General features: G+C 41.2%; 1 protein-coding gene across 1 annotated transcript; it reads left to right on the top strand.

Moving 5' to 3' along the window:
* Positions 1–13258: 13258 nt before the first annotated feature.
* On the top strand, positions 13259–14306 carry LOC122010844 (probable CCR4-associated factor 1 homolog 11). The gene has a single exon (XM_042567316.1). The coding sequence runs from the start codon at positions 13425–13427 to the stop codon at positions 14304–14306; it is 882 nt and encodes a 293-aa protein (XP_042423250.1). The 5' UTR covers positions 13259–13424.
* Positions 14307–24090: the final 9784 nt, after the last annotated feature.

Raw genomic sequence — 24090 nt, 5'->3', positions numbered from 1 at the left:
TTCGGGTAGATACTTCTAGAGGATTGTCTACGTTGACAATCTTGAGATCCGACGTACCTTGGACTTGCGGGATAGCGAAGGGCTTCGCTTCAAAGGTATAACCTTTTTTTTCCTTTGTAGATCTAAGTGTAGATCTAGGTAAACTCGTACTCGTAGTTTTTCGAAAAGTTTTTCTTTGCACGGATCCGTTGGCTAGGGAGTTTCGGGGTTTCCGTGACGCGAAAAAGCGGTTTTCGCGGCCCGAAAAACCCAACATCTTTTGACCGCAGGAATAAAGTCAAAGGAACAATTTATGCCGAACGAAGACCATCGAGCGGCGACGTTAAATCCCTGAGTCGGACTGGCGACTATAAACCCTCACCGACGACTATAAAAACCCCGGTGCGAAGACCGTCGAGCGGCGACGTTAAATTCCTGAGTCGGACTGGCGACTATAAACCCTCCGGCCCGAAGACCGTCGAGCAGCGACGTTAAATCCTTGAGTCGGACCGGCGACTATAAAAACCCCGGCGTGAAGACCGTCGAGCAGCGACGTTAAATCCCTGAGTCGGACCGGCGACTATAAACCCCCCGACCTAAGGACTACTGAATACCACTCGGGAAAGATGCATGCGAAGAAGTAACATTAGCAGAAACGGAATTTTATATTAACGCATCGTACAAAAATAACACAGTCAAGTAAGTTGAAAGTCAGAATAAAGTGAATAATTGTAACTCGCAGAACGGCGAGCATATAGATACACTTCAAAACAACAAAAACAAAGACAAAGCTGAAAATGCTCCTCACTCCAAGGCTTCAAAAATGGGCTCGGGGATGGTTTCTAGCAGACCGGTAAAGTCTTTGGGAGGGATAGAGGTCGTCTCCGGAAGTTGGCCCTTAGCCTTCAGATAAACAGTTGTCGCCCGGATGGCTTCCTCAAAGGCTATAACTAGCCGATCACTAAACTTCTCACCAAATTCGTCCGAGCGGAGATAGTTTTGCTTCATCACCTCGAAGCGGCCTGATTCACCATCTTGATATTCCTTTAGTGCGGCTCGGGAAGCGTCAAGAGCGTCTTGGAGATCTTTCTTGTCTCCTTGAACTTTTGCTTCAGCAGCCGATCGGCCCTCCTGCTCAGCAGATAGCAGATCGGCCAACTCCTTGACGCGCTGCTCCAGTGCTCGGGCCTGCACATTCTTTGCCTCTAAATCGGAGGCGACCCTATTCTTTCTGTTGGTGGCCAGCTTGATCTCCTGGTCGTGGGACTTAACCTGGGCTTCAAGGCCAGCTACCGTGGTTTCCAAGCCAGAGGACTTGTGCCACTCGGCCTCGAGCAGTTTCTCTGCTTTGGTCAGCTCGGACCGAAGAATGGCATATGAAGGCCCCTGAGCCGGCGCCCCTCCGAAAATTTAGAGCTTCTTCAACTCCTCCTCCAGCGCGGCCAGGCGATTGCTGACCGCGATGTTCTCTACCCAGTTCTGCGCACAGAGGAAATAATATCACGAACCAAGTCAGTTAGTCATGTAGTGTGTTAAGAAGCATACCCCAGTAGCTTGCTGCAAGTGGCTGTCGCCGAGCTGACCGGGAGTTATCAAGGCGACGTGGGCCCTCGCATCCTCCCATATCTTGGCGAGCGGTCCGCGGATAGTAATCTGATGCTTAGGGGCGACTGGCCAATCAGCCGCCAGAAGAAATTCTTCTGTTGGGAGGTGGAGGACGACCTTAACCACTCGACGGTCGCTCGGATCAGATTGAGCTGAGGTTGCACGCTCGGATGACTCGCCGAGCGGGGCAGATTGACAAGCGGCGCTCCAAGGGAAGCCACCGGCAGATCAAGCTGGGAAGGAGTTCGATCCGAAGAAATGGCCTCGACTGGAGCAGGGGCCGGGGCGATTGCTACAGATGGGGCGCCGGCTGGCTCACTCACCGATTCCACAGATGTAGCTGATTGGGTATGGAGATCCATCCGATGTCGTTTGCGTATTATCAGTGGGGAGTCCTCGGTCGAGTGCCCCACTTCTTCCGACACAGGTTGTCCGGCAGACGAGATAGCATCGCCGACCAGTGCAGTTGCAGGGATCCGAACGGCTAACTCTCCAACTGCAGGTGAAGCTTCTTCGCTTTCACCCTCATGCGAGCCGACCGGTTCGATACCTAGATCGACCATCCCCTTCGCGGCCGCCGCCTCCACCTCGGCAGCTTTCTGTTGGTTAGTCCTAGGAAAACGTACAGGTTCCACTGTACAAAATTTTTTGTACAAGTGTCGAACCTTTCCTTAAATAAGCTTTGTGTTCTTTAGAAGTTAAAGGGTCAATGGTACGAAAGAGTCAAAGGTTCGACCAAGCAGGGAGGAATCTCTTGGGCGACCGGCCTGGGTAGACCCCGGACCGGCACGAAGACAGCTCGACCTTGGGTCGAGCTTCCGACGCTCACCAGCTCTTTTATAGAGGAACCGCTATACCGAGTAGTTGGGCTGCGATGCCGAACGGCAGAACGACTAGCTGGTGCCCCTATCCGAGTATATGACTGATCGACCGGTTCACCCGGTCCGAGGCACGTGTATACCCGGGCATCCGAGAGGCCAAGTGATCAGCCCGACCGGCCCGGTTAAAAATAGAGGGCTTAAAAGACGATAAAAGGGGCAGCTAGTGATATCATTCTCGAGACGTCTGCCGCCGACAAGCAACATGGTCGACGGTCGGGCCTTACCAAAGATCGTACGGAGGAAGTTTCCGCTGCCATGACAGAAATATGCTCGGACAATTGAGGTATAGTGTCAGACATGCTTTTCTGACACAGTCATTCCAAGGTATGCTTTGCGATGCATGCACGCCTTGGGAAGCGTGCACGCGCCTCTCCGGGGTCCTATATAAGGATCCCCGGACTTCGACGGAGGTATGACTTTTCTTCTATTCTACTGTAGTCACAGTCTCTGTTTTACTTGTGATTCTTCTCGCCGCCGTCTGATTTGAGCGTCGAAGGGTCGTCGCCGGGAATCCTTTCCCGGTCCCACTTGGTTGCAGGTTCATCGGAGGCTTACGTCGCCGTGAAGGTCACCTAGGAGCAGCAGAGAGCGTCACGCCCCCAATTTCTATCGACTCAGTGCACGGACACGATCAAAATCTAACTTTAATGTTTTGATATTTTTTTTTTGTCAAGTTTATCAAAACTATATATTAATGTCTCAAGTTTGACCTACGGACAATCTCCTCCGTACTCAAACCTCCTAGCTCGGGTAGTATTGCAGTTTATAAATAAAATCATAAGTTTAGTTTAAAAATTAAAGAGAATTAAAAAAAAGTGTGATTCGGTGGCAACACCCCTTGTAATTAATTAATACTAAACCCCTAGTTGAGCTCGCTAATTGCTACTGGATTTGGCGCCAGATTCATACTTGACTTCAAGGCAAATAATGACGAAATTACACGTACTTGAAATTTAATTAAAGAAAGAAAAGGAACGATTGGATGGCAACAACTTTAATTAATTAATTAATACTAAACCCCTAGTTGAGTTCGCTAATTTATGTGTGAAGAGATGCTCCAACTTCCACTTAGTATAAAAGAGGATGTATAAGATCAAAACCTAATTTTGATCTCCTCTTCTCCTCTAGCCGAAACTTCTCCTCCCTCCTTTCAAGTTTCGGCCAAGAACCCTAGGGCTCTAAGCATTAAGGCTTTCCAAGGGGAGAATCTAAGGAGAGGGTCTCTCCCAAGGAGGTAGTTCGCGCGAGGAAGGGTGGCTTAGAGATTTAAAGCGTGTAAGAGAGAGAATTATCTTCCCTACATCTTATAGTAGTAAGATCTAGCGAAAAGAAGTAAGTATCTCTCACCTGCAGTATGAGTAGCTTTGGTAATACATGTTACGATATGTTTTAAGCGTGTTGCATGTTATGATATGCTTATTGCAAGTTAAAAGAGATAGATGCTATGATATGTAAGATGCCCTCTAAAGTTTTGGGATCAAGAGCATGTTTAGATCATCTTGATTTGCTTCCCATTAAGTTTTGGGACTAAGAAGTATAATCAGGTGCTTAAAGTGCTTCCCTATAAGTATGGGGGAAATTAAGCACACATAAGGTGTTTGGCTAAATGTCAAGTAAGTGCAAGTACAAGAAATTAATAGTTAAAAGAAAGTATTTTACTTTAGAAAGGCATGTACTGGACACAAGGTCCATGGGTGAGCTTCTAGATCGCCCCTAGGCTCCTAGACCGCCTAGTAGTACCTTGATAGGTTCGACATTAGGTACCTCTGATTTTATTAAGGATGCACGCAAAGTGGTACAATGTCGGGCCCAAGTAAGTGATTATTATTTTCACTAATTATGTAATATAAAGTTTTCAAACTTCATGGGTTGTCTTAGTGGAAATTTCCTAAGTTGAGAATTTGAGTTATATTGTGTAGCTTTGATGAACTCTATAATATGCCCATAATTCTATGTTCCTTATACTACTAGCATGATTTTTAAGTTGATGGTTAACATGATAAACTGATTTAAAAATACATGTCATGTATATAGTTTCAAAGTATAGTTTTAGTGTGAGTTACTGTCAAGTGCATGTTTGTGTTTCCGTAAGCAGTTTTAAACGTATGTTTACATTGTTGCATTTTCCTCAAGCAGTTTTAAAAAACATGTCCTCTTTTAATGTATCATTTTGTGAGTAGATGGTACTTACTAAGCATCCGCTTATAAATTTGCATTTCCTTATACTGCAGATAAAGGAAAAGGAAAGCTTGAGTAGAAGGAGGCAGTAGGAGCAGTGTGTGTGTGTGTGTGACGGAAGAATGGAAGGAGATCAGAGAATTTGTTATTGTGGGGACATGTTAGAACTTGAGTATTTTCTTCTCTCCGCTTTACATAAAATACTGTCACTAATTGTTTAGGATGAATTTATTGGTTTGCCAGAATTTAGAGTGGCATTGATAAGTGGAAAGAGGGGAGAACAAGCTCTTTGGTAGAGTAGGGTGTGACCCTTCGCACGGCCCGTGGCACGGTCGTGCGGGTTCACTCGACCTCCCACTGCCTGCTTTCGGTCAAGGTGGCACGGCTGTGTGGAATCACACGGGCGTGCACCTCTTCCCCTCGGCCAAGATTGTCACGCCCCCAAAGGAGTCCCTGCCAGACAAAAATCCGACAACATCTCCCCTGTACCGGTGACAATATGAAGCATCACTACAAACCAAATATACATCAGCCACATGCGGCTGGAATATTTATATACACAACCACGCAGTTATAATAACAGCCCATACGGCTGGAATGAAACAATCACAACCACGCAGTTATATATAAGACAGCCCACAGGGCTGTACAAAACAAACCAACACAACGGAAAACGAAGAAAACGGAAAGCCCAATACAACACAATCAACACACTGCTAGCCGGCTAGGCTTATACAACAAATACAACACCCAAAACCATAAGATAGCCACACGGCTATACACAAATACAATGCCAAAAATAAGAAAAGAATATACAAAAGAAAACAATCACGATCTTCGGATGTGACGTAGGACCCGGCAGACAGGATACTCCGAGCGACACTCCAACCATCTACCTGAAAACAAATATATATACATGCGGTGGTGAGTATAGGTAACTCAGCGGGTAATAGAAAAGATAGTGCATGGTCTATACATAAAACATGGAGATCACAAGTATACAGTCTCAGTAGGGAATAAAGAACATGATCATACTATCATAATCAATACATCTGAACTTACCTGACGTAATAACCAGACATAATCATAACTAACCTACAAACTGCACAAACCGCTGCTGACATAATGGTAAATACATACCCAATCTGAAATCAACGCAAGGTACAAAGATCGGTAAACTCACTGGATCTGCAACAGATATATCCGTGACACCTGTGCAATATAAGTACGACTGCATATACATGTAAAATAAATGACATGTATGTAGCATGGCAACCAAATGCAACAACCATATCTCAATCAAGTGCAACAACGACAATCACATGCAACTAGTATCTACTAGGCATGTATGCAAATGCAGATGCACCGCGCATCAAATGCAAGAATAATAACTGCGTATGCATGCTCCATGGTCACCCCTGTAACGCCCCCACTCGGGCGGGCCCCACCCGAACCGAACCAGGAACGCTACCTGAATTGCCCATCGGGTTGATGACTAGCTCCACAGACCACCAGAGGTCCTTTCAGCGTGCTTTGTCCTCACTCGCACGCACCCTGGAAAACTTCCCAGGAGGTCACCCATCCTCAGATTTCTCCAAGCCAAGCACGCTTAACTTTGGAGTTCTTAAGTTTGGGCTTCCGAAAAGGAAGGTGCACCTTGGTGATATGGATAGTACCATCTAACCTTTTAAGTCATATTTAACCAGAATCTCAGAACCGGGGTATTACAATCACCCCCACTTAAAGACACAACGTCCTCGTTGTGTAACCACAAATCACACCACAAACAAATCCCAGAATCTCCCTCGCAAGGTGGTGCCCTGGGTGCTCCTACCACAGGCGCACTCACGGTCGCAAGGTCGCTCTGATACCATCTATAACGCCCCCACTCGGGCGGGCCCCACCCGAACCGAACCAGGAACGCTACCTGAATTGCCCATCGGGTTGATGACTAGCTCCACAGACCACCAGAGGTCCTTTCAGCGTGCTTTGTCCTCACTCGCACGCACCCTGGAAAACTTCCCAGGAGGTCACCCATCCTCAGATTTCTCCAAGCCAAGCACGCTTAACTTTGGAGTTCTTAAGTTTGGGCTTCCGAAAAGGAAGGTGCACCTTGGTGATATGGATAGTACCATCTAACCTTTTAAGTCATATTTAACCAGAATCTCAGAACCGGGGTATTACAAAGATGATATGGTCGTGTGGAATCACATGACTGTGCACCTCTTCCTCTCGGTCAAAGCTACACGACCGTGTGGGTTCACACGGCCGTGTCTCTCTTCCTCTCGGTCGAAGTGACACAGTCGTGTGGATTCACACCGTTGTGCCCCTCTTCTCCGCTGCCAAGGGTCACAGTCGTGTGACCCTCACACACCCGTGCCCTGCGCTAGCCGGGAGTACACTACCTATCATGGCCACATGACCTAGACTTGTTAGAAGCTTTAGACTCCCCTTCAGCTTTGCTTGGCTCCAAGTCATGTCCTACCAGTCGTAACAAGTTAAAATATATCTATGGACTGAGCAGGATGTAATAGGTAGGAATGCCAAAATTTACAATATACAGAAAAGGGTAACGTTTGTCCTGTAAGTTAAGGTTAGTAGAAAGGCGGACATTACAGTTTGGTATCAGAGCCAGTTCCATCTTTCTGTCACACACATCAAGTATTGATCCTACAACTTCCAAGTTAGAAAGTAACTTTCCATAACTTTTATGCATTTATTCCTGTTATGATTAGTAAGAACTGTTGTTAAGATTGAGCATGCTTATATATAAAGTACTAATAATAGTAAGTAAGAATGACGATAGGCTCACCCAAAATCTCACTGGTTGGTCCACGGATATGTATAATGGCTAGAGTACGACAGGCTAAATAGCCAAGAATTAATGAACCTCAACAAGAGACGAATGAGTTTGCACCACCGCCCAACCTCTTAGAAGTAGTAGCTCAGCTGCAAAGACAATTGGCAGAGCAACAGCAGGTTATTACCACCCTGATTTCTAATCAACAAGCTTCTCCTGTAGTCCCACATATGGTGACTTGAACATGAGATAGCGGAGATGGTTTGAACTGGTTAAAGACTATGACTGTAAAATCCTCTATCATCCAGGGAAGGTGAACAAAGTGGTAGATGTACTAAGTAGGAAATCTTGTGTCGCTCTATTGTCCTTATCTGCCATGGCCCCTCCCCTACAGAAAGAAATAGCAAATATTGGACTTGAAATCGTGATTGGGCAACTCTCCACTTTGACATTAGAGTCATCCCTGCTTACAGATATACAGAAAGGGCAAGAGGAAGATCTTATTATTCAGAAAATCAAGCAGGGAATACAGAAAGGAGGAAATGGAGAGTTCCGGGTATCAGATCATGGGGTACTATATTATGGTGATCGCTTATGTGCCCCTAATCAAGAAGAGCAGCGTAAAAAAATTCTAGATGAAGCCCATGGAACACCCTATGCAATTTATCCTAGTTCCACCAAGATGTACCAAGATATAAAGGAACGCTTCTGGTGGTCTGGAATGAAAAGAGATATTGCAAGATATGTCAATACCTACCTGACATGCCAACGGGTTAAAGAAGAACATCAAAGATCGGGCGGAGTTCTGCAGCCTATCCAGATTCTAGAGTGGAAGTGGAAGGATATATCTATGGACTTCATAGTAGGACTACCCAGAACCACGAATGGTTACGATGCTATCTGGGTAATAGTGGACAGATTGACCAAGTCTGCTCATTTTCTAGCTATCAGAATATCCTACTCAATTGAACAACTAGCGCAATTGTACGTTAAAGAGGTCATTAGATTGCATGGAGTTCCCAAAACCATAATTTCTGATAGAGATGGTCGCTTTACTTCAAACTTCTGGGAGTGTGTTCAAAGAGCTCTTGGCACTAAGCTGCGATTTAGTACTGCATTTCATCCTCAAATTGATGGGCAAACAGAACGAGTAAATCAAGTCCTGGAGGATATGCTATGAGCTTGTGCCTTAGATTTTAAAGGAAGCTAGTGTCGATACCGATGTTTAGCGGAATTCACATATAATAATAGCTATCAAGCTACTATCAAAATGGCACCCTACGAGGCTTTATATGGGAGGAGATGTAGATCCCCTATCTGTTAGTATGAAGGTGGTGAAAAGAAAGAAATGGGACTCCAGATAGATCTTATCGAGGACACCACCAAAACCATTCAGAACATTCACCAGAGGATAGAAACTGCTCAGAGCCGACAGAAGAGCTATGTGGATGTGCGCCGTAGACCACTAGAATTTGATGTTGGGGACTTAGTGTTTCTCAAAGTAGCTCCTATGAAAGGAGTAATGAGGTTTGGAAAGCAGGGGAAGTTGAGTCCACGTTATGTGGTGCCATACCGAATCACTAGAAGGGTTGGCAAGGTAGCTTAGGAGCTGGAACTACTGCAGGAAATGTCTGTCATTCATAATGAATTTCATGTCTCAATGCCGATAAACTGTTGGGGTTGCATGGTTGCAAACATAGTTCCACATCGAAAACACATGGGAAAAATCATGGGTTTATAAAGAAAAAGATATCTCCATAGGCATGAGGCCTTTTGGGGAGAGCCCAAGAGCAAAGCCATGAGGGCCTAGGCCTAAAGTGGACAATATCATGCCATTATGGAGATATCTAAATTTTTTTCGATCCAACAATTGGTATCAGAGCTCGGACTGTCAAAAAGTTTAACCGCCGACTGTGCACAAGAACTATTGTCTGATTGAGCCATGTGGGTACAATATTGACCTTGAACAAAGAAAGTGGGGGTTCTTATGTTCAGATCAAGAGGACCAGACACCAGGCAGGAAGTCCTAGTGTCGGCTAGGCAAGAAAGTCCTAGTAGGTCGGATGGACCAAGGGGTAGGAAGACCTGGTGGGTCGAGGATCGGACGTGGGAAGCCCGTGGTCCTTTGTTTGAGGGGGGGGGGCAGGATTGATGGGGTTGCAAGGTTGCAAACATAGTCCCACATCGAAAACAAATGGGAAAGATCATGGGTTTATAAAGAGAAAAGATATCTCCATTGGCATGAGGCCTTTTGGGGAGAGCCCAAGAGCAAAGTCATGAGGGCCTAGGCCTAAAGTGGACAATATCATGCCATTGTAGAAATATCTAAATTCTTTTCGATCCAACAGAAGCATGTTCCTAATGCAAAGCAAGTGATTGAGCCGCAGATGGTACAGGTTCAAGAGGATCTTAGTTATGAAAGTCGACCTATTCAGATAATAGATCGAGAAGTTAAGAAGCTGAGGAACAAAGAGATACTATTAATGAAAGTGCTATGGCAAAGTCAACAGCATGAAGAGGAAACATGGGAACGCAAGGTGTGGGGGATTTGTTATTGTGGGGACATGTTAGAACTTGAGTATTTTCTTCTCTCCACTTTACATAAAATACTATCACTAATTGTTTAGGATGAATTTATTGGGTTGGCAGAATTTAGAGTGGCATGGATAAGTATAAAGAGGGGAGAACAAGCTCTTTGGTAGAGCAGGCTGTGACCCTTCGCACGGCCCGTGGCACGGTCGTGCGAGTTCACACGGCCTCCCACTGCCTGCTTTTGACCAAGATGACACGGCCGTGTGGAATCACATGGGCGTGCACCTCTTCCCCTCGGCCAAGGTGACATGGCCGTGTGGAATCAAACGATTGTGCACCTCTTCCTCTCGGTCAAAGCTACACGGCCGTGTGGGTTCACACGGCTGTGTCTCTCTTCCTCTCAGTCGAAGTGACATGACCGTGTGGGTTCACACAGCCGAGCCCCTCTTCTCTACTGCCAAGGGTCACGACCGTGTGACCCTCACACAGTCGTGCCCCTGCGCCAGCCGGGAGTACACTACCTGTCAGGGCCACACGACCCAGACTCGTTAGAAGCTTTAGACTCCCCTTCAGCTCTACTTGGCTCCAAGTCATGTCCTACCAGTCGTAACAAATTAGAATATATCTATGGACTGAGCAGAATGTAATAGGTAGGATTGTCGAAATTTACGATATACAGAAAAGGATAACATTTGTCCTGTAAGTTAAGGTTAGTAGAAGGGCGGGCGTTACAGTTGTAGCAGGTTGCTCTGTCAAGGGCTCCGCTGGTCCACTCATGGGTAGTGTGACGCAGCGTGGTAGCAGGACAGTGATCCCTCCTCTGGATTGTCTCAGAGAGATGAGAGCATTGAGCTCCCCCACTTATGATTTGGGATAAGGAGGATAGGTGTACTCTGACAGCATCCCGTTCACTCGGTCACTCAGAAGCGGTGATGACAGAGTGCATGGTTGTCACAACCCTACCCACTCGGTATTACCATCGTGTGTGAGACGGCTGACTGGCGTCAGGGGTGACCAGGGCATGTTGCATCATATGCACTGACTGCATTTATTTCTTATGTTTGCTGCACTTTATATGCTGCATATTTGGTGGATGCATTTGTTTGACATGCATACAGGATTTATGATACTCTGGGTCTGACGACCTTGTTATCCCTATACCCAGGTCCTGGTTAGTACAGATACTCCTGCTCCTTACAGTTTTACATTTTTCATATGATATATATCCAGGAGACTGTACGCATATTTATTATTAGTTGTTATTTCTTACTATGCATGTCAGTAGTTACTCGCTGAGGAGTTGACTCACCTTGTTGATATTACTATTTCAGGTTGACGTTGTCCGGAGGATATCCAGTCGCTAGTTCCCCCTCCAGATTACGAGGATTTCCATTTTGGATCTTTTCTTTGGTTTTCTTATTATGTTATCGTCTATGTTTTCAGACTTGTATCTTTTTGGCACTTGGATCTTATATGGTCTTTTATTATCATGAGTTTACATCTAGTATATTTTTTTACATGCCTGCCCGGACAGCAGAAGAGGTAGGTTTGGATGCATGTTGGTGATTTGAGTTTTATAGGTGTAGTTGAGTAGGATATAAGATTTGAGTTTTATGGGTGTAGTTGAGTAGGATATTAGAGATAATTTCCTTATTGTTGTTTAGGTTAGGGTTTACTATTATACTGTGTGGTTGTCACTTTTATTTTATTGTATGTTTCCGGTCGTGTTGGTCGTGTATGGTTATGTTATAGAAAGTTTCAGATTGTCACCCGTACAAGGGAGATGTTGTCCAAATTTTCTCCGACAGGGACTCCCCCGGGGTGTGATAGTACCCCTTATGTTCGACCTGATTACGGGTTGGTTAGCTTTTTTTCGCACTACTTTAAATTTGACCAGGCAAATTCGTCGAGCTTTAGCGCTGGGCAGCCAATCAGAGCCAGGTGGGGAGGTGTTCTCCTCGATTGACTTTGATTGTTACGTCACATTGACGTTGACTGTCATGTCATCTCCTGAGTCCACTTGGTACAACTCGTATCAATATTATAAAAGTTTTTTGTAAAATAGTTTCTCCACCTCTCAAATTATATAAGATTATATGAAGGAGAAAGTAATTTCGAGGACCATTTTATAAGTCAATAGGTCATGAAATAAAAACTTAAGAGTGTCAGATTAAGTTAAAGAATTGAGTCATCAATTACTTGTAGGGGTGTATATAAACCAAGCCGCTCATGAACTATTCGAAACTTGATTCGATAATAGCTCATTTGGGCTTGTTTAATGAGACTCGTTAAGATAAACAAACCAATCTCAAGCTTTATAATATTCGGCTCGCTAGCTCGTGTAAATATTCGTTAGTAAGCTCATGAATCAATTTTCAAATGAAAAATAATAATTTTGATATTGAATTTATAGATTTTATATTTTATTTATGAAAAGTATAGATAAATATAATAACTTTATTTATTTGAATTAAATTGTAAATTTTAATAAGAATATTATAATTTTCTCTAAATATATAATTTAATTTTTAATAAATATTTAAATTTATAATTTATATTTATTAAGTTCATTTAGACTCAACAAAAGCTCGAATAAGTTCGTGAGTCACGAATATATTCATTAAATAAAACTCGTGCTCGGCTTGATTATAAATGAATTAGACTCAAATATTAAAGAGTTCAGTTCGGCTCGATTACACTCTTAATTACTTACTTTACTTACTCATGGGAATGTTGAATCTACACCTAGATCTTATCAAATTCAACAATTGTTTGCCATGACACTCATCAAAATAACAAATATTAAGTCTAACTTAAATGTTTTGATACTTTTTTTTTATCAAAACTATATATTAATGTCTCAAGTTTGACCTACGGACGATCTACTCCGTACTCAAACCTTCTAGCTCGGCAAGAATTGCAGTTTAGAAATAAAATCATAAGTTTAGTTTAAAAATTAAAGAGAATTTAAAAAAAAGTGTGATTCGGTGGCAACACCCCTTGTAATTAATTAATACTAAACCCCTAGTTGAGCTCGCTAATTGCTACTGGATTTGGCGCCAGATTCATACTTGACTTCAAGGCAAATAATGACGAAATTACATGTACTTGAAATTTAATTAAAGAAAAAAAAAGGAATGATTGGATGGCAACAACTTTAATTAATTAATTAATAATAAACCCCTAGTTTCGTTCGCTAATTGCTGCTGGATTTATCCTGGACTTAAAGTCCTGATTAATTCCATATATATCTCCTAATATTTCGCAGCAACTAATTCTGTTGAGTGTGTTTGCGATTTTCCCGCTTTGATTTTGATTTGCTGCTGCTCTATTTAAACTCCTCCGATCCTTCCCTTCAATTTCCACTCCAACTCGATCGATCGAAACCTAACATCTCCTCGATCTCCAGCTTCCAGTACTTTGGTATTTCTAATATCGTCAAACTCATAATGGCTGTCGCAGTTGTCAACAACGATATGCCAATTTCCTCTTCCGCCGCCAGCACCAGCAGAATCGAGGTTCGCTCCGTGTGGGCTCATAACCTCGACGAGGAGTTCGCCCTTATCCGCTCCGCCGTCCCGTTCCACCCCTTCGTCGCATTGGACACCGAGTATCCTGGCGTCGTCGTCGCTTCCAAAAATCCCTACTGCACCCTCACCCTCCCCCAGCGCTACGAATTGATCCGTGCCAACGTCGAGGCCCTCCGCATCATCCAGGTCGGTCTCACCCTCTCCGACGCCGCCGGCAACCTCCCATGTGCCATCTACAGCGACGGCACTTGTGTGCGTTACGTGTGGGAATTTAATTTCCGTGACTTCGACATCAACCGCGACCGTTACGCCCCTTCCTCCGTCGAGCTGCTCAAGGCTAATGGCATCGACTTCCAAAAGAATCAAATATGGGGCATCGACTCTTGCAGATTCGCCCAGCACTTGGCCACCTCCGGCTTGCTTTCCTTTGGCCATTTTTCTCCCGTCTCCTGGGTTACCTTCCAAGGCGCCTATGACTTCGCCTTCCTAGTCAAGATGCTGACATGCGACTGCAAATTACCAAAGACCGTTCGTGAGTTCTTGCACCTCGTTCACTTCTTTTTCGGCAAAAGGGTGTTCGATGTGAAGCACCTTTGCAAGCATTGTCCTGGGCTTTACGGAGGATTGGAGCGGGTGGCCTCTACCGTCCGAGTTGAGCGAGCAGTGGGCTCTCGACATCAGTCCGGCTCCGATAGCTTATTAACATGGCAGGTGTTCTATCAAATTGCTTCTCGTGTGAATCCACAACTCATTGATCGTCCAGAACACATGGGAACACTCTATGACCTCCAACTGCAATAGTAATCTAGTTGTGGCTAGCTCTAGAGTTCATGGCTTATCACAGTTGATAATGATTCTGTCAGCATTAGCTTAATTTGTACACAAAATTAATTGTTCATTGCTTCATCGAATCTTTTTGTATTTAAGTACAGATTATATGTTATCGCATCATCAGATATGCAAACAAATTGTCAATATTAATTCTTAATTTGGATAATGAGTACTTGTTGTTTTACTTTGCCTTAAATCATCCCCTTGTGTATTCTGGATCATACACTGTTCAAATGGTTTTTTTTCCCTTTTATTGATAGTCATATATATCGTAGCCTCTAGTGGTATAGAATTTATAGTAACTATTTTAGTGATAGTGTTGGTGCTACATAGGTGAGCGTTTGTTTTTCTCTTTTATTGATCGTCATCGTAGCCTACAGGAGTTTATAATTTATAATAACTATTTTAGTGAATACTGTTAGAGTTACATAGGTGAGCGGTGCTTTGCTCACCTACTGGGACAAGGGAAGGATGACCGATGCATAGGAAAGAAGGCAACGCATGCAGGAGGATTCGAGCTCTGTAGATCATAAATTTGTTTTTTTCGAATTTAACCATTCAAATCAAAACTCTTTTAAAGATATACAATTAATTAATAGGTAAAATTTGTAATAACCTAATCTCATGCTAAAAAAAATATTATTTAAGACGTATTCAGAGGCCCTGTGGATGTTTCTTTTTAGATTTTCTTTTCATTCTATAAAAGTTATTTTCATCTTTATTTTTGAATTCAAATCATACTCTAATATCAATAAAATTCTTACACCCCAAAGATATATTTGTCTGTTAATCATATAATGACAATATGAGAAGTAAATAATCCATATCAAAATCAGATTAAGTAAATTAAATATCGACGTAAAATGAAAACATACTAATCTTTTAAATATCTATGTGTATGTATGCATTACCATGTGAACATACTAATTTACATAAACTAACAATTATAATATTATTACAAAAACCTTATCGATTCCACGAAGGAAAGAAAATAATAAACAACAACAACATAACAAAAAATAAAACAACTTGAACAAAAATCCAAACTCGAGTAGAAGCGATAGCCAAGACCTTTGAGTGATACGACACATCCTCTATCTACTAACCTGGAAATATAGGAAAAACAAGGGGCAGTGAGTACAATAACTCAGTGGGTATAAGAAGATAGTGCATGCTACTATACATAAGAGGATCAAAGGATGCAATCTCAGGTAATAAATACTTACTATCAAAGTAAGAATACCAACATAAAATCATCTTCTAAGCAAACCATAAACAACAATATAACTCATCACTAACCTGCTCCAGCAAGTATAACCAATAAATTGCCTGCATAAAGCAAACACATAATAAGCACATAACAAATCTATATCAAGTTTTAACTGCACACAAACTCATGCTATCACTGTCTGATCTAGTGGGTAGTTAGGGCTACTATCTGTAGAGCCGTGCACCCGTCAGGTTGGCCCGCCTCGCCAAACAATTTAAGCGGGTTGGGTTGGAATTTTATCAACCCAAGCCCGCCAGGGGCCGACCCGCCTAGGCCCGCGACCCGCGCGGGTCAGCCCGCGATGGACTTGGGTTGACCCGCGGGTTGAGAAACACATGTAAGCTAAGTTTTTTTGCCAATTTATTAACTTTCTTTTTATAATTTTGAAATAAAAATAATACTTTTTATCCCACATAACTACTCGTTTGTGTTCATTTATATGTAAAATACATGTTTATGGATACATTTGGTTGATGAAATATTTCCGAAGTAAAACGTTGTAAATATAAAATATTTTTTATTTTTTTTTAAAAAAATGATAGGCCCGCGGGTTGGCCCGCCAAACCCGCAACCCGCCTTAGATTGGGTTGAGTTGGAAATTTCCCAACCCGCCAAGTTGACTGGTCGCCCCGCCCCGCCCCGCCTTGCCAAATGGTCGGCCCGCCACGGGCCTACCCACCCCGCCATGGTTTGACTGGTTTGACCGCTCTAACTGTCTGTGGACAAACTCATGATACTGTTGGTGCGGTTAGCATTAACGGTCGAACTCAAGTTTTGATGAATGACAAAACAGGTTAAGTTAGTTTTGTTGTTATCTAACACTCTGACCGAGTGTGCAGGAGAAGCCCAGACAGGTCGATGGGCTGACCTGATGTGTGGCACGAAGCCCAACTAGGTCGACGGGCTGGCCGGATAGCTAGCACAAAGTCTAAATTGGTCGATGGGCTGACCAGACGTTTGGCACGAAGTCCAACTAGGTCGACGGGCTGACCGGATAGCTGGCACGAAGTCTAGACGGTTCGAATGGCTGACCAGACGTCTAGCAGGTAAGTGGAGGTAAGTCACTGGAGGGAAGTGACTGTGAGGACGCGTTTCCGGGAAGGGAACATTAGGCGTCGATCTAGCTTTAACGCATTTCGGATATCTAAGTCGAGATCGTGACTAGATTCCGGTCTCGAGGAGACAGAATCTAGCTAATACTCTACTTGTTGGTTTTAAACTGTGTTAACACGTTATTTTGCAGGATTTATATATCGTATATTTACCTTCGGACTAACGTTTTCTTGCAGGAAGGAAGTTGCTGGAAAACCAGGGTCTGGGCGCCCAGGATAGATCTGGGCACCTGGAGGCAAATTTCTATCCTCAACGTTGCCTCGCCACGTGGAGCATCCTGGTTGGGTCCGCTACGTCATATTCAGGGTGCCCGAAGGGATCCGGGTGCTCTGAACCTCCTATATAAAAATGGTAAAGGCTGAAACTCAACACAACAATGAAAGATCTACTCCTCTGTGCTCCTGCGACGTTGTGAAAGCTCTCCGACAAAAGTGATATTTCTGTTTCTGTTTTTTATTTATTGTCGGCTTTTTTTCGCTAATTAATTCCTGTACTTAATTTGTAATCAAACTTTTCGAATTATTAGTGATTGCCCATCGAAAGTACCCTTGCATGCGGGTCTTGGAGTAGGAGTCGCAAAAGGCTCCGAACCAAATTAATCTTTGTGTTTGCTTTGGCTTAATTATTTTCCGCTGCTTACTCTCGAATTTTTAATCACTATTCACGCCCCCCTGAAAACCATGATTTTATTGTATTATTTTGATTCATATATGCATGGTTTGATGTTGATTTCATAGGTTTAAATCATGGTTACATAACATTTTTATGCATTGTCTTTATTTTTGGCTTAATTGTAAATTATCTTATTTTTGGTGTTATATGATGCTAATATTTAATTCTTATTTTATAGGTATCAAAGGATCTTGGATTTGGATCTATTCGAACTTAAATTAGGCTCGAATCGGAGTTTAAATGAGACAATCAAACATTGGAGTTATTTGGACCGTTCATCTACAATCAAGCAGATCTGAGTCATCCATTGAAGATTTGGCCCATCCAACCTAATGAGGAGGAGATCTCAGCCATATATGAAGATCCAGAGGTTTTGATTCAGATCTGAGTTCATACAGCCATTGATCAAGCTTGAATTAATCTAGACCGTTCATCGAAGATTGGGCAGATCTGAACCATCAATTGAAGATCTGATCGATCCGATCTAAGGGAGAGTAGATCCAGACCCTAGATCAAGATCAATACCTTCGGATCGGATTTTAGGTGACTTTCCACCGTTGATCAAGTTCCAAATCAATTTCAGCCATCCGTTCAGATCTGGATCAGATTTAAACCCAGAAGCTACAGTGTTTTCTAGTGTCGATCTCTTCACACTGTTCTTCGTCCCGCGGCGAGCATCTCCGAGAGTTTCGACCCCGATTCCTTCTCCAATCAATCTCTCGAGCTTCAACCTCGGTAGAGAGCTTCTCGGCGGCCTCATCCCGATCATCTGGAGCCTCCGGTGGGTGTTTCCTCAGGCGGAAATATGTTCACGGCATTTCTTTGTTCCAGCGCTGATTTGGTGGTGTTCTTCCAATCGGCGACTCCGATTCCCATCAGTGATGCTTGGAGGTGATCCTCTGACGTTATTGAGCTTCATCCGATGCCCATCCGCAGTCCGCAACATCATTCCAGATCCAGAGATCCAGAATTGCAGATTTCCATATTTTCGGCACTTGAGTGGGTTTAGGGTTGTTCTAGCTCGCCGAGGGTGGTCCGTCGGCGTAGTTGAGCATACCTTGAACTGAGACGCAGCTGAGATGCTTCATTGAGGTCTAGAGTTGGGTGTTCTCGACTTTGGCATTCTTGTGTGATGGCAAGAGTGTGTTGCTTGATAGATTGGTTGTGAGAATGGATCGGTTATGGTTTATTTCATTTTGTTACTGTTTTATAGCTTACAACAGATTCCTTTTATGTTTGTTAAGTTCTTATCATTGCAATTTAGCATTTCTTTGTTTTGTTGAAGTTTAATTCATGTTTGGTAGTTGTAATTTCATTGATACAATTTAGTTTAATTCTTGTTTGATGCTTAGTTAATTGTTAAGTGTTTAATTTCTAAGTTAGGGTTTTGATTATGCTTTAGATCAGATTTAATTGTGTCTCGTTATTTCATATTTAGTTTAAGTGTGTTGATGGTTTAATTATGATGTAGGGTGACAATGCGTTATGGTTTGATCATTGACACATAGTTAGGTTTAACTATTGCTTTAGATTAATTTCTTATTCGCTGTGCTTTACTTTTGTTAGATTTAGATTCAAGCTTAAACCCCCATTTTCATATTAAAAACCCAAAAAATAGAAATAAAATACAATCCTAGATTACATCCTACCATTAGTTCCTCGAGGATCGATTCTGGGCTCGTTATTACAACATGATTGTGTAGTAAAGGGGTTCCCTGGAAAATACATTGATAATTTGATTTACGGGTGTGACAGACTCGTTATCAAATTTTGGCGTCGTTGCCGGGGATCATATACAATGTTTGGTAATTTTAGGATTGTTTTTATTTTGGAAAACCTAGAAATTTTGTTGTTTGATTGCTTTCATGATTATATATCCATGTGTTTGATTTTATTTATTACTGAGTCTTCTTATTTTATTTGCTAGTGTTTCAGTGTAAGAACAGGAAATTCTTTTGACCATGGATCCATATTATCAGCATTTTGGAGATTGGAGTCAGAGTTATTATTATCTGTCTCAGACTGGGATTTATGCGTCTGAATATCAGTATAAGGATGTACAAGAACAATTTGCAGAGTCAATTTGGAAATGTAATGAAGTTATGCAACAAATGAGTAAGCATCAAGAGCAACAATTTGCAAGGATACGGAATATTCAGAGTCAGTTAGATCAGATTGAATTATCCATCAATCAGTTGCAAGCACAAAACTCCAGTAGAGAGATGGAAAGTAGTTATTCTGTCAGGCTTGACCCTACTTCCATTTATTCACAAGAATATTCTAGTTTTATTTGTGATGATGATGTAGTTGTTCAAGTTTCTGATTCTACTAATAGTGTTGCTTTAGGTGATGTGAATGATGCAGGTATTGTTGCAGAAGATGATTTAAGTGTAGGGGAATGCTTACTGGAAGCATTACCTCAAGAATCATCAATAATTGAAGATGTAAGTATAGGGACTTGTGCTATGGAGCCAAGCACCCAAGGATCACCACATGAAGTTGTACACTCACCAGAACTAGAGTCTGAGCATTTACTAGGTGGAAAGGAGGTAACAATCCCTACTTTAGGTACCTTTCAACACGACAAGGTGAGAATTTCTTGTGAATTATCCAAAAATTTCATAGAGGTACCATTAATTGAATTTGTAGAATGTGATACCCATTTATCTTTTCATGATAGTGTTCGGAATGTGTTGCTTATCTTTGCTTTTGCAAGACACAATAGATGTTTGAAATGGGTACTAAATCTGAACCGTTTACTACCTCCGGAAAAAGTTTTCAAGGGAAAAAGGATGAATAAAAAGAATTTAAGTGGAACCATGATTCCTCCATTTCTGAGGTGGCTTTTTCTTTTGAACCTTCTTCAACCACCGGGAATTCAAGGGGAGTTGGTCCCAATTTTGTTTTTTTTTTAGCATTTTAATTCATGCTTTGTGTCTAATAAATTCTTTATGCATTTCTTTAGTTTCATACTTTGCATTTTGTTTTCACACTTTGCTTTCATATTTTGCATTTGGTTTGGTATACATAGCATTTCAATTTTGAATAAATTCTCCAATGAATTTTCTAGTAATATTTTTAAGATGGTAAAAGTTTCTTAAATTTGATCATCAATTTTAGTTCATGTGACATGATTGGATGCTTTTTTACATGATATTGGTTAGATTGGAGGTGGATTCTATTTTGATCAATTGAGCTTGTTTGCAATAAAAAATTTACCTAGAGAGGACCACCTTAAGCCTAAATTGCATTATTTTCTTTTGTGTGGCATGCACTCATAGCTATTGAAACTCTAGAACTTGCTTTGCTTCTTTTCAAAGTCTCAATAGCATATGTATCCATGGAAATTAAGGATATTTATCATTCTTATTTCTCATAACTTCCCATTTCTTTATCCACCAATTCCTTGAAATATTCTCATCTAGAATTCTGAATCTTATCATTTTTGCTTGTCATTCTTTTGTTGAAAGTTTTGGTTGAATCCTTGATGAGTTAGATTGCTAAGATGGAAAAGGTTTTAAGTGTGGGGGAAGAGATGATGAGAAGATGAATTTCTGGAAATGTTTAAGATGTTGCAAGGAGTCATGAAATATTGGTACAATTACTTGATTATGGAGTTGCTTAGTGAAATTTTGAAGTTAAAAATTGTGTACATTGATTTGTGCCAATTGTGTGCCAACTTTCTCTTTTAATTCTCAAATCATTGAGAAATTCAAGTAATGTATTGTATGCTCAATGACAAATGGTGTGACATTCTTTCCAAGTTTACATTAAATTGAAAATCTAGAAAACTTTCTTGGACCTGATTTCTAGCTGTAATTATGATAATTCTGGATTCTGGGAATTGGAAATCTGCAATTTTCTATTGTTGGTGGAAATGGCTACATTTTATACCTCAATAGTTGAACTCAATACCTGCATTTATATGACTGGAATCTGAAACAGTGGACTTGGTGTTCTGTTGCCAAGACTTTGTTGTTGGGCTGTTGCCACTAAATTCCAGAAGATTGCAGGAAACAAGAAAAAATAAATACTCTGCAATAGATTTTGTTCTGATTCTGTTGATAAGAAAGCAATTGAAATGATAGTGTGAAAGCCTAACATTAGTAATGGCCATCTTTCCAATGAAGTAAAAGAGGAAAACAATGGAATCATTTCAGAAGTTGTTAAGTCGAGTCCTTGATGGTTTAAAGTTGAACTGCTGAATTGAAGCTGATGTTTTCTATTGTTGCAGAAGTGGATCTGAGCATGATTGAATCTGATAAGTGCTGGAAAATTCAAAGAAGCTGGAAATTCAAAAATGCAGAATTTGGTATCAAGGTGTATCAAAAATCAGAAGCAACATTTAAACAATTGAGAAGACCAAGTGAAGTCTTACAAGATGCAGAGACAAATGATATATCAACTTTTCCATGCCTTTTCTAACTCTAGAAACTAAAATGCAGAACTCCAAAACAGTGGCTAGCTGGAAATTGGATGCAGGATGAAGAAATAAAAGGAGATAGTGATGGTTGATTAGTTTTGTGAAGTGATATTCAATTCAAGAAATGGAAGTTCAGATCTGAATTGGAACAATGAAAACAAAAGGGAATGATGCTGAAAGAACAGGAAATCACCGAGAAGCAGTAACGCTGAAAATGCAGATTTTGTAGAATGAATTGGGACTTTGTGTGCCAATTTGGGAAGAGAATTGTGATGAGTAAATGCTGCTGGGAAATGGAAGCCCTTCGGATATGCATTGTAATGGTCTTAAGAGTCGAGATGATGAAGTATTGAGATTTCTTGTGGCTTAATAGTGACATATTGATACAAAAGTCCAGAATCTGTATTTTCCTGCATAAATGGAGTTCAAGGATATTAATTCATGAAAAAATTTGAAACCCAGCTGATATTTGAGCGGTGATAAATGGATAACTTGCTTCTCCAAATCTTATAAGAATTTAGGCAAGAAATTTGATACCAAACAGGGAAATAAAGCTAAAAATTGGAAACTGAAACAAAATTGCAGCTTTGGTCCATAGGTAATCTGCTGATTTGAGCCAAGTTCTCTTGCTATTCGAATCTAAAATGAATGGACTTTAAGCTGTTTTGATTCATTATTAAATGTGCTATCTTCCAAGGATACTTGCTTGGGAAATTTGGATGAAAGGTCTTGAAGCAGAATTAGTATAAGCAAACTAAAAATAGTTTCATAATACCACTCTGCCAAAGCTACAGGTTATCAGGGTTTTAATGGTTGATACGGAATGGAAGACTTCAGAGATGGAACTTCAATTCCTGTTACATTGAATGTAATTCTCAAATGGATTAGAATGGAGTGTTATCTATTTAAGAGATCAGATCAGTAAACTTTTAAAAAAAGCTGAACTCTGGAATTGGGGTTTCATGATGCTGCTGTTTGAAATCCAACTTGGTTATTTCTTCAACCATACAATGGGAGAATACTTACTCTGTTAATCAAGGGACAGGTTGCAATTATTGCTGTAAAGAAATCAGAAACTTACAGCAATGCATAACCTGCAATTTCATATTTCTGAAATCTATTCTGTGGCATCTTGAAACAAAAATGCATAAGTGAAGTTTGAAAATCATAACTTAATTTTCAGATTCAATTCCGGAAGCTCAAGTTATTTCATTTCATGATTGGATTCGAAATTCAACCAATTAGTGGTGGATCTGTAGCAACATTTTGAATTCAATGTCAGAACATCAAACTGATATGAACAGAAACACTTTGAAGTCCAATCAGATTGTAATTTCTTATTATGACAGTGCCAATTACCACTCCACCAAATGGCCTCTGTTTACAATGAATTTGAATCAGACAAATTAGAGATAGAGAATGGAAGAAAATGCAGAAATTTCTGCAAAGGAAGCATTTCTGTGCTTTTCCATAAATGAGTTATAACAAGCTTGAGTTTCTAAAACCTGGAAAATTTTTTAGAGGATGAATTGATAAGGGTTTTAAGGAGCTCAATGAAAAGGAATTGGAATTTTAGGAGCTAAATGATGATTAGTTGATACAAAGTCAAGGACTTATGTAGGAAATGCTGAAATCTATTTTTTTGCTGAGTGGAATGCAGATTTAAGTCATTCATTCATGGAAAAATTTAAATCCATCTGTTGTTTTAGTGTTGATAGATGCTGAACTTGCTTCACCAGAAATTTTTTGATTTTAGGCTAAAAGTTGAATACAAATCAGAGGTGCAAACCAAAGGCTGGAAACTGAAAATCTACTCTGTAGTAATACCAGTTTCTTAAATTGCAGAGTTAGAATCCATTTAGGTTTGGCTGTAGAATCTGTCCAAAGCATTAAGCAAAGAATCTTTGCTGAGCTGGAATCTTTATTCAGTAATTCAAAGGGTCTGTTCTGGAATTTTACAGAGTATGCCAATTTGATCTACAGATTTCTGCAGAATTCGATTATCAGCATGAGTTAGAATTCAAGAGCTCCAACCAAATGTTTGCAATCTTCTATGACAACACTCCTGTACGATGATGTAGAGCATGCATTTCCAAAGATGCAGGACCTGGAATTATATAGTTGTAACCATTTCATCAAGGTCTGAATTCTAATTTTGTTGCTAAATTCTATTATTTACCTTGCCGTTTCTGAAGATTGCAGAATTCAGAATGTAATGGAATGCTGGATATGGAATCAGAGCCATGCAATTGTGTCAAACTTTCAATACATTTGTT

Source organism: Zingiber officinale, chromosome 8A (genome assembly GCF_018446385.1).
Source record: "Zingiber officinale cultivar Zhangliang chromosome 8A, Zo_v1.1, whole genome shotgun sequence".
In the NCBI taxonomy this organism is placed as follows: Eukaryota; Viridiplantae; Streptophyta; class Magnoliopsida; order Zingiberales; family Zingiberaceae; genus Zingiber; species Zingiber officinale.
This window is presented reverse-complemented; position numbering and strand designations above follow the sequence as displayed.

Bases quoted from the DNA above. Each gene is read 5' to 3' on its own strand.
- LOC122010844 (XM_042567316.1), top strand. From the start codon at position 13,425: ATGGCTGTCGCAGTTGTCAACAACGATATGCCAATTTCCTCTTCCGCC.